Raw genomic sequence first — 12,042 nt, 5'->3', positions numbered from 1 at the left:
TCACCTCAGCCTGTAGGCTCTCTAGTCTGACCTCAGCCTGTAGGCTCTCTAGTCTGACCTCAGCCTGTAGGCTCTCTAGTCTGACCTCAGCCTGTAGGCTCCCTAGTCTGACCTCAGCCTGTAGGCTCTTTAGTCTGACCTCAGCCTGTAGGCTCCCTAGTCTGACCTCAGCCTGTAGGCTCTCTCATCTCACCTCAGCCTGTAGGCTCCCTAGTCTGACCTCAGCCTGTAGGCTCTCTCATCTCACCTCAGCCTGTAGGCTCTCTAGTCTCACCTCAGCCTGTAGGCTCTCTAGTCTGACTTCAGCCTGTAGGCTCTCTAGTCTCACCTCAGCCTGTAGGCTCTCTAGTCTGACCTCAGCCTGTAGGCTCTCTTGTCTCACCTCAGCCTGTAGGCTCTCTAATCTCACCTCAGCCTGTAGGCTCTCTAGTCTGACCTCAGCCTGTAGGCTCTCTCGTATCACCTCAGCCTGTAGGCTCTCTAGTCTGACCTCAGCCTGTAGGCTCTCTAGTCTCACCTCAGCCTGTAGGCTCTCTAGTCTGACCTCAACTTGTAGGCTCTCTAGTCTGACCTCAGCCTGTAGGCTCTCTAGTCTGACCTCAGCCTGTAGGCTCTCTAGTCTCACCTCAACCTGTAGGCTCTCTAGTCTCACCTCAGCCTGTAGGCTCTCTCGTCTCACCTCAGCCTGTAGGCTCTCTCGTCCCACCTCAGCCTGTAGGCTCTCTAGTCTCACCTCAGCCTGTAGGCTCTCTAGTCTCACCTCCGCCTGTAGGCTCTCTAGTCTGACCTCAGCCTGTAGGCTCTCTATTCTCACCTCAGCCTGTAGGCTCTCTAGTCTGACCTCAGCCTGTAGGCTCTCTAGTCTCACCTCATCCTGTAGACTCTCTAGTCTCACCTCAGCCTGTAGGCTCTCTAGTCTCACCTCAATCTGTAGGCTCTCTAGTCTCACCTCAGCCTGTAGGCTCTCTAGTCTCACCTCAGCTTGTAGGCTCTCAAGTCTCACCTCAGCCTGTAGGCTCTCTAGTCTGACCTCAGCCTGTAGGCTCTCTCGTCTCACCTCAGCCTGTAGGCTCTCTAGTCTCACCTCAGCCTGTAGGCTCTCTCGTCTCACCTCAGCCTGTAGGCTCTCTAGTCTCACCTCAGTCTGTAGGCTCTCTAGTCTCACCTCAGCCTGTAGGCTCTCTAGTCTCACCTCAGCCTGTAGGCTCTCTAGTCTCACCTCAGCCTGTAGGCTCTCTAGTCGTGTCATATGCTGGTTGGTAGAGATGCTCTTCTCTCTGAAGTCGTCCCGTAATGAGTGGACCTGAGTGGACAGCTGCCTCTCCACATCTGTAGCCTGGAGACACACAAACACACCCCAGACACAGAGTGTGAGCACAAATACATCAACAAATAATTGTATAACATGTTATTCATGGAATTCAATACAACTTGCCTCAGGGGCAATTAAGAAAGGCATTACTAGATGACAAATATCAACATCTTCCACACGTAATACAAGGTCCATAACGGTAGGGTTGTAAAGTCATAATTCAGAACAGTTCAGAACTCTCACAACAACATATCCTCACCCCACTCACATACTTCACATTGTACCATGTTGAGAAACGTTCTGAGTCAGTACCCAACACGGTAATACTTGGAGTGGTATTTGATTTGACACACTGTTACCTCTGAGTCACCATAGTGTTCCTGTAACTGGTATCCAGCTGCACAGCAGAACTGTTCCTGTAAAAGCACAGGTTTGAGTAACTCAACCTTTAACATCTGGAATGTTCCATTTAGACCTTGGTCCCTACTGCCCCCTTCCCTGGCCGAGCTCATTGGACTGTTCTGATCAGCAACCCACTGCCTACCGGTCTTGTGCAGTTCACAAAGCCAGACCAACAGAACCTCATTAGCATAAGTGAGGCTGCACTCAGGAAGCCCAGACTCTAATGATCATCATCACTGCCATGGCAACAGATGGTGGAATCCTTGGTACCCTTCACTTACTCCTCTCCAGCCTCTGCACCGTGGAGAATTATAATTGCCATTTAACAAAGCAATTATTGATTTATTCACTGGAGGCAAATTTAACTGAGCAGGTCGATGTCAAGAAAGATAAAGCCCTGACTTACTGAGAATATAGAGATGTGATATACTGTCTGTACACCTCTGACTACAGTATTCCCCCATAATCATGACACTTTGATATCTAATAGATCTCTGTCTTCATTAGAAATTCCACAAAACATTAATCCAACAGGCTGATTCCTGTCAACAATAATTTACATTTTAGTCATTTAGACGAGTCATTTATCGAGAGCGACTTACATGAGCAATTAGGATTAAGTGCATTGTTCATGGGCACATTGGCAGATTTGTCACCTCGTTGCCTCAGAGATTCAAACCAGCAACTGTTACTGGCACTCTTAACAGCTAACCTGCCGCCCCCCGGTCAAACAAACAATCAAAGGTCAGCTGTATACCAGCTCTGACAAATAACAACCAGGTGCAATCATATCTCTACATCTGTTTGCTACTGATACTCTATATCCGTGGCAGATGTTTGGTATGTTTGCCTCTAGGTGGCAGTCAGATGTTTATAGGATCTTTCAGTCAGCGGTTGAATGGTTGGCCACCGTGAGGACTGGTGACGCCTTCGTGAGTAGTGACTGCATGGGACAGGTAAGAACAGGAAGCCACAGCCACTCTCTAATGCTCTATCCTTGTTTTAGACCTACAGGTATAATGCAATTGGACAGAGATCTCCATCTGTCTGTCTGTCTGAGTACAAAACAGAGTTGGCTTTTCTACTACAGTCTGCTGTAAGTGAGTTAGAGATTAAGTTGAGATTTATGGTTTCCCCACTGAACATCTGTTGGTGATTCGTGGAACTAGCATGGCATATTGTGTAATAATACAAGGCTTATACTCATAAATCTGCGCTACACCCTGCTTTTTGGAAAGCTTTTATAGGTGAGGAAAAATGAGTGTGTTCCATTCACACTTGAATGCACTTGTGTCCTTAAGTAACTTAGAGAGGGGTTGTAATTTGTATGTATTCTGTGTGGGAGACTAAGGGAAGAACAACCTGAAAAATAAAATCTGTGCTGTGTCATAACACTGTTTGGTCAGTGCACTATGCTTACAAAAATAAGAAAAAGTTTGTTGTGGCACTCCTACAAGTATTCTACTTCTATGTACCCCTTTTTCATAATGGCACCTTGTTGTCCCCAGTGATGCATGGGAGGAATGATATAGCCTATACCAAACGCAGAATCATAATTAGTTTGATGTATTCTTAGACATTCAAACACAGCTGCTCTACTCTGCCATTCTGAATGTGCTTCACATTCTCCTAACCAGGCCAGGAAGATGCATACAGCTCTTCATCTCTGCTAAACTGGCTGATGTATCTGTCTCCTCAGTGGAGGTCTATGCAGAGCCCAGTCACAGTGGGAATGTGACATTTGACTCAAGTGTCACACTGCGCCTGACAGATTGAGATCAGAGGAAAAACAGGATATTTCACTGTGTTGCCAGATGTACTGATATTCCTCTTAACCTGGGCATAAAGTCCTCAGATCCCAGATCGAGCATTATCAGTGCATGGGGGAAATTGGACTACTGCAACAGAATCCAGGCCAAAAACTAGGGCTCAATAAGCTGAGAGACCAGCATAAATGCTAATTCTTTCTCCAGAGTCAGGACACAAAGGTACAGTACCTTGTGCAATGTTCCCTCTAATTTCCTGGTGCACTGAGCAAATGTTTGGTCTTGTGAGCAGAAACTTGAACATTGTGAGAATGTTGTGCAACTTCCTGCGCACGTTTACAGTGAACACTGAGGCTGTACCCTTACAGTTTTAGACAGTAGCCAATAGGCTATTGTGGCTATTGGAGCATAATGTAGGTCTACCAACAAAACCAATGGAGCAAATCCCATAACATTTTCAGATGGAAATAGCTTTTGATTTCTATGATATAGCCTACAGTAGCCTGGTGTTCAATGCAGGCCTACATTGCATGAGACTTTTAAAAACGTTTTTACATTATGAAGGGTTTGACATTAATTCATGATTTTTTACTTGGCTATAGGCCAAACAGGTGACTGTAAATGTCATTGTATTGTGTTCTATGATGCAAGAGCCGACTTTACAAAATACAAATAATTATTATTACCATACAGAGAATTAGATCATGTCGGTTACCCTTCTGCCTATTGGCTTATTTGCATATTCAAGCTTCTCTCAAAATTCAACACCGCACATTTAATTAAGACATAAGCTTTTTATCTGACATGCTTTTCAAAGACAGCTTGAAATAAAGACTACACGTGTTGTGCTCTTATAGGAAGCAGTATCTCCCCATTGCTGGCTTATACTTATCTATAACTGGGCTAATAACTTGCTAACTAGCGAAGAATATCAACAAATGTGCAAACGCGCGGCTCTGCGCTCTGATCTGAAAAGTGCATTCACTCGCTGGTGATTGAAATACCACCAACATAATTCTACTCCGTTGCGCTTTGGCTCTGCATACAACAAAATCACAAACTCAGTCTTGCAAAGTTAGATTTTGTTTGGTTTGTTGCATTGAAAGGGGGCTGATATAATGTTGATTCGATCACAGAAAAAACGTTGTTCTATATAGTGAAAACTAATGGGGCGAACTCAGTGAAGTTCAATCTCTTGCGTCTCTACGCGGTATGGTATTTCTTCTGCGCCGCAGTCCTGGAGGCGGTGGCGCACGCGCACAGCTTTGAGGGAACATTGACCTTGTGCCAAGCCATGATCTTTCAAAGGGATAATCACAACATTCTCAAAACCCTTTAATTTACAGTAGTCTTTGATAGGAGAGGAACATGATCTTTCCTACATACAGTCCTAATCCATAGCGTCTTTAATACAAGAACATAGCAGAGTTTCTGTGCTTTGCAGTCTAATGTTCTTGCTTACACATTGTTATGGTGCGTGAATGAGGACCCAAAAGCGAATTAACAAACAGAGTACTTTAATGACGAACATACGTGGGCTCAGATGGACAGGTAGATTCCGACAGGACAGGACAAGGTTGCAGCACACACGATGATAGTCTGGTTCAGGCATGAGACACATAAACAAACAAACAAGAATCCGACAAGGACAGGAGCAGAAACAGAGACAGATATAGGGACCTAATCAGAGGGAAAAAGGGAACAGGTGGGGAACGGGGTGAATGGGTAATTAGGAGGAGACAAGGCACAGCTGGGGAAAAGAGGGGGAGAAAAGGTAACATAACAACGACCAGCAGAGGGAGACAGGGTGAAGGGAAAGGACAGAGACAAGACAACATGACAGTACCCCCCCACTCACCGAGCGCCTCCTGGCGCACTCGAGGAGGAAGCCTGGCGGCAACGGAGGAAATCATCGATCAGCGCACGGTCCAGCACGTCCCGAGAGGGAACCCAACTCCTCTCCTCAGGACCGTACCCCTCCCAATCTACTAGGTACTGATGACCACGGCCCCGAGGACGCATGTCCAAAATCCTACGGACCCTGTAGATGGGTGCGCCCTCGACAAGGATGGGGGGGGGGGGGGGGAAGACGAGCGGGGGCGCGAAGAACGGGCTTGACACAGGAGACATGGAAGACCGGGTGGACGCGACGAAGATATCGCGGCAGAAGAAGTCGCACTGCGACAGGGTTAATGATTTGAGAGATACGGAATGGACCAATGAACCGCGGGGTCAACTTGCGAGAAGCCGTCTTAAGGGGAAGGTTCTGAGTGGAGAGCCAAACTCTCTGACCGCGACAATATCTAGGGCTCTTCGTTCTACGCTTATTAGCAGCTCTCACAGTCTGCGCCCTATAACGGCAAAGTGCAGACCTGACCCTCTTCCAGGTGCGCTCGCAACGTTGGACAAAAGCCTGAGCGGAGGGGACGCTGGACTCGGCGAACTGAGATGAGAACAACGGAGGCTGGTACCCGAGGCTACTCTGAAAAGGAGATAGCCCGGTCGCAGACGAAGGAAGCGAGTTGTGGGCGTATTCTGCCCAGGGGAGCTGTTCTGACCAAGACGCAGGGTTGCGAAAAGAAAGACTGCGTAAGATGCGACCAATAGTCTGATTGGCCCGTTCTGCTTGACCGTTAGACTGGGGGTGAAAGCCGGAAGAGAGACTGACGGAAGCCCCAATCAAACGGCAAAACTCCCTCCAAAATTGAGACGTGAATTGCGGACCTCTGTCCGAAACGACGTCTGACGGAAGGCCATGAATTCTGAAAACATTCTCGATGATGATTTGTGCCGTCTCTTTAGCAGAAGGAAGCTTAGCAAGGGGAATGAAATGAGCCGCCTTAGAGAACCTATCGACAACCGTAAGAATAACAGTCTTCCCCGCTGACGAAGGCAGTCCGGTGACAAAATCTAAGGCGATGTGAGACCACGGTCGAGAGGGAATAGGAAGCGGCCTGAGACGGCCGGCAGGAGGAGAGTTACCGGACTTAGTCTGCGCGCAGACCGAACAAGCAGCCACGAAACGACGCGTGTCATGCTCCCGGGTGGGCCACCAGAAACGCTGGCGAATGGAAGCAAGCGTACCCCGAACGCCAGGGTGACCGGCTAACTTGGCAGAGTGAGCCCACTGAAGAACGGCCAGACGAGTAGGAACGGGAACGAAAAGAAGGTTCCTAGGACAAGCGCGCGGCGACGGAGTTTGAGTGAGTGCTTGCTTTACCTGCCTCTCAATTCCCCAGACAGTCAACCCGACAACACGCCCCTCAGGGAGAATCCCCTCGGGGTCAGTGGAGGCTACTGAAGAACTGAAGAGACGAGACAAAGCATCAGGCTTGGTGTTCTTAGAGCCCGGACGATAAGAAATCACGAACTCGAAACGAGCGAAAAACAGCGCCCAACGCGCCTGACGCGCATTAAGTCGTTTGGCAGAACGGATGTACTCAAGGTTCCTATGGTCAGTCCAAACGACAAAAGGAACGGTCGCCCCCTCCAACCACTGTCGCCATTCGCCTAGGGCTAACCGGATGGCGAGCAGTTCGCGGTTACCCACATCATAGTTACGTTCCGACGGCGACAGGCGATGAGAAAAATACGCGCATGGATGGACCTTGTCGTCAGAGAGGGAGCGCTGAGAAAGGATGGCTCCCACTCCCACCTCTGACGCGTCAACCTCGACAACGAACTGTCTAGAGACGTCAGGTGTAACAAGGATAGGAGCGGATGTAAAACGATTCTTGAGGAGATCAAAAGCTCCCTGGGCGGAAACGGACCACTTAAAGCACGTCTTGACAGAAGTAAGGGCTGTGAGAGGAGCTGCCACCTGACCGAAATTACGGATGAAACGACGATAGAAGTTCGCGAAGCCGAGAAAGCGCTGCAGCTCGACGCGTGACTTAGGGACGGGCCAATCAATGACAGCTTGGACCTTAGCGGGATCCATCTTAATGCCTTCAGCGGAAATAACAGAACCGAGAAATGTGACGGAGGAGGCATGAAAAGTGCACTTCTCAGCCTTCACGAAAAGACAATTCTCTAAAAGGCGCTGGAGGACACGTCGAACGTGCTGAACATGAATCTGGAGTGACGGTGAAAAAATCAGGATATCGTCAAGGTAAACGAAAACAAAGATGTTCAGCATGTCTCTCAGGACATCATTGACTAATGCCTGAAAGACAGCTGGAGCGTTAGCGAGGCCGAAAGGAAGAACCCGGTATTCAAAGTGCCCTAACGGAGTGTTAAACGCCGTCTTCCACTCGTCCCCCTCCCTGATGCGCACGAGATGGTAAGCGTTACGAAGGTCCAACTTAGTGAAAAACCTGGCTCCCTGCAGGATCTCGAAGGCTGAAGACATAAGAGGAAGCGGATAACGATTCTTCACTGTTATGTCATTCAGCCCTCGATAATCTATGCAGGGGCGCAGAAACCCGTCCTTCTTCTTGACAAAAAAAAACCCCGCTCCGGCGGGAGAGGAGGAGGGGACTATGGTACCGGCGTCAAGAGCTACAGACAAATAATCTTCGAGAGCCTTACGTTCGGGAGCCGACAGAGAGTATAGTCTACCCCGGGGGGGGGTGGTTCCCGGAAGGAGATCAATACTACAATCATACGACCGGTGTGGAGGAAGAGAGGTGGCCCTGGACCGACTGAACACCGTGCGCAGATCGTGATATTCCTCCGGCACCCCTGTCAAATCACCAGGCTCCTCCTGTGAAGAAGAGACAGAGGAAACAGGAGGGATAGCAGACATTAAACATTTCACATGACAAGAGACGTTCCAGGAGAGGATAGAATTACTAGACCAATTAATGGAAGGATTATGACAAACTAGCCAGGGATGGCCCAAAACAACAGGTGTAAAAGGTGAACGAAAAATTAAAAAAGAAATGGTTTCACTATGATTACCAGAAACAGTGAGGGTTAAAGGTAGCGTCTCACGCTGAATCCTGGGGAGAGGACTACCATCCAGGGCGAACAAGGCCGTGGGCTCCTTTAACTGTCTGAGAGGAATGTCATGTTCCCGAGCCCAGGTCTCGTCCATAAAACAGCCCTCCGCCCCAGAGTCTATTAAGGCACTGCAGGAAGCTGACGAACCGGTCCAGCGTAGATGGACCGACAAGGTAGTGCAGGATCTTGAAGGAGAGACAGGAGTAGTAGCGCTCACCAGTAGCCCTCCGCTTACTGACGAGCTCTGGCCTTTTACTGGACATGAAGTGGCAAAATGACCAGCGGAACCGCAATAGAGACAGAGGCGGTTGGTGATTCTCCGTTCCCTCTCCTTAGTCGAGATGCGGATACCTCCCAGCTGCATGGGCTCAGCACCCGAGCCGGCAGAGGAAGATGGTAGTGATGCGGAGAGGGAGGCGACGGAGAGCGCGAGCTCCTTTCCACGAGCTCGGTGACGAAGATCAACCCGTCGCTCAATGCGAATAGCGAGTTCAATCAAGGAATCCACGCTGGAAGGAACCTCCCGGGAGAGAATCTCATCCTTTACCTCTGCGCGGAAACCCTCCAGAAGACGAGCGAGCAAGGCCGGCTCGTTCCAGCCACTGGAGACAGCAAGAGTGCGAAACTCAATAGAGTAGTCTGTTATGGATCGATTGCCTTGACATAGGGAAGACAGGGCCCTGGAAGCCTCCTCCCCAAAAACAGATCGATCAAAAACCCGTATCATCTCCTCCTTAAAGTCTTGATACTGGTTAATACACTCAGCCCTTGCCTCCCAGATTGCCGTGCCCCACTCACGAGCCCGTCCAATAAGGAGAGATATGACGTAGGCGACACGAGCAGTGCTCCTGGAGTAAGTGTTGGGCTGGAGAGAAAACACAATATCACACTGGGTGAGGAACGAGCGGCATTCAGTGGGCTCCCCAGAGTAACACGGCGGGTTATTGATTCTGGGCTCCGGAGATTCGAAAGCCCTGGAAGTGGCCGGTGGATCGAGGCGGAGATGGTGAACCTGTTCTGTGAGGTTGGAGACTTGGGTGGCCAGGGTCTCAACGGCATGTCGAGCAGCAGACAATTCCTGCTTGTGTCTGCCTAGCATCGCTCCCTGGATCTCGACGGCTGAGTGGAGAGGATCCGAAGTCGCTGGGTCCATTCTTGGTCGGATTCTTCTGTTATGGTGCGTGAATGAGGACCCAAAAGCGAATTAACAAACAGAGTACTTTAATGACGAACATACGTGGGCTCAGATGGACAGGTAGATTCCGACAGGACAGGACAAGGTTGCAGCACACACGATGATAGTCTGGTTCAGGCATGAGACACATAAACAAACAAACAAGAATCCGACAAGGACAGGAGCAGAAACAGAGACAGATATAGGGACCTAATCAGAGGGAAAAAGGGAACAGGTGGGGAACGGGGTGAATGGGTAATTAGGAGGAGACAAGGCACAGCTGGGGAAAAGAGGGGGAGAAAAGGTAACATAACAACGACCAGCAGAGGGAGACAGGGTGAAGGGAAAGGACAGAGACAAGACAACATGACACACATATGGGTGTGGAATTGAGAGGGTGTAGGCGGCTCCTTAAGGGATTTACCACTTGTATCCTCTTCATTTTTAATATCAGTAATTAAATCAGTGATTTCCAATGGCTTTATCTGTTCCCTCTTTCTCTCTCTGTCCTCTCCTCAGGATGCAGAACATACTGTACAGCACAAGCTATTATACACATATGGCTGAAGATGACTTGCAAGTCCATGTGTGTACATGTCAGGTGGATCTGTGTTACAACCTGACATCGGGTTGGCTGTACAGCACACATTGCCACAGAGAGCACATTCCCATGGTAACACATGAAATCTCACATATGACACCCAGGTTGTCATAGCAACCAGAGCGCGGGAGACAGGATTGATGGAGCTGTGTGACTAGGTGGCCATGTTTCTGGCATTTTCCTTAGTCATAGCACACAGTGTATTCGTTTATGGATCTATATGATGCAAGTCATGCCATGCACTAAAACAAAATATATAAGTCAGTCTTCCAGTTTCCCGAGTGGCGCAGTGGTCTAAGGCACTAGCATCTCAGTGCTTGAGGCGTCACTACAGACACCCTGGTTTGAATCCAGGCTGTATCACAACCGGCTGTGATTGGGAGTCCCATAGGGCAGTGTACAATTGGCCCAGCGTCGTCCTGGTTTGGCCGGTGTAGGCCGTCATTGTAAATAAGAATTTGTTCTTAACTGACTTGCCTAGTTAAATAAAAGTAACACAGTTTAATGTAATCAATGAAGCTCTGAATGTCAGCACCACTGATGGCTGCAGGCAGGGAGCAGGAGCAGCAGGCAGGGAGCAGGAGCAGCAGGAGCAGCAGGCAGGGAGAAGGAGCAGTAGCAGCAGGCAGGGAGCAGTAGCAGCAGCAGCAGGCAGGGAGCAGCAGCAGCAGGCAGGGAGCAGGAGCAGCAGGCAGGGAGCAGGAGCAGCAGGAGCAGCAGGCAGGGAGAAGGAGCAGGAGCAGCAGGCAGGGAGCAGTAGCAGCAGCAGCAGGAAGGGAGCAGCAGCAGCAGGCAGGGAGCAGGAGCAGCAGCAGGCAGGGAGCAGGAGCAGGTGTCCTCTGTCCCTTTGCAGCCTTAGGATCCATTCTAGACCTGATGCTTCTGTTCCTCACCACAACTGATGACCTGGAAGATGCCCAGTGTCTGTGTTGTTCACCTAGGTGTTTTATACGGTGCTAGGTAGCCATGGAGCAGAGCAGAGCACAACAGAGTATTACCCATGGCCCATGGTAGCTCATTACCGTTAGTTGAGGTCTATGAGTTTATCATAGTGTAATGCAGAGCTTCAGTGTACACATACACATAGACCTAACAAAAGGCCTTAAGGGGGTCTTAGTAACCACACAGCACATTATTACTCCCATCTACACACTGGCCTTAAAACAAGCAGCTCCAATAAGGTCACTGGAGGAGCTGTGGGTGTCTGATCATCTTGGCGTAGCCAGAGATTTGGGGTTTTGATTTGATCAGGGTTATAACCTAAAAGATGTAGGCATTTGTGCTGGAGTCAGTTCTTTCTAAATGTGTGCCGTAATGCAATTAGAGAAATGTTCCTTCCTCGCTGGTTCACTCTGATCAGATTAGGCCTCAGGGGATTGGCCAACCTCACACCCCAGGCCAGCCAAGCCTACCAGACCAGCAGACACCACTGGGTTTAGGTGTGTTTTTACGTCTGTGCTTCATTGAGTCTGTATGAGTAGTAAATGTCTGTGTCTCTACAGTATGTGGCTGTTGAATATGTCAGTGACTTCTGTGGCTCTCATAGAATTAAGTCTAGCTCATAGAGAATGGCTCCCGTGTCCTAGTGTATTAGTGGCAGGTTTGCACTGTCCCTTAACATGAGGGTCAATGGCTCACACACAGACAGGGTGACAGTTTTTTAATTAGCTGTGAGTGCAGTATGGAGTAGTATTGTTGTTCTGGCTGCTGATTGAATGCATAAAAAAAGGCTATTACAGAGGATTATGACCTAATCCCTTCAGTGCCGCATCTTACACACTGCGTTTTACATCACTTCCTGTGGCCAGCCCCACCACACCAAGGTCATTCCTGCTGCATCCAA

At 49.2% G+C, this 12,042-nt stretch overlaps 1 protein-coding gene across 3 annotated transcripts in view; it reads right to left on the bottom strand.

The window, feature by feature from the left end:
- LOC110525161 (BICD family-like cargo adapter 1) overlaps positions 1–12,042 on the bottom strand; it is a 33,732-nt gene that overhangs the window by 13,972 nt on the left and 7,718 nt on the right. For all 3 annotated transcript variants that reach the window (XR_005052039.1, XM_036979665.1, XM_036979666.1), the window contains exon 3: positions 1,220–1,336. Coding sequence is in view for 2 of the 3 variants with exons in the window: in XM_036979665.1 (XP_036835560.1) it covers positions 1,220–1,336 (117 nt within the window). In the remaining variant the exon portion in view is untranslated. The remainder of the gene's footprint in view (positions 1–1,219; positions 1,337–12,042) is intronic.

Source organism: Oncorhynchus mykiss, chromosome 6 (genome assembly GCF_013265735.2).
Source record: "Oncorhynchus mykiss isolate Arlee chromosome 6, USDA_OmykA_1.1, whole genome shotgun sequence".
Lineage (NCBI taxonomy): Eukaryota > Metazoa > Chordata > Actinopteri > Salmoniformes > Salmonidae > Oncorhynchus > Oncorhynchus mykiss.
This window is presented reverse-complemented; position numbering and strand designations above follow the sequence as displayed.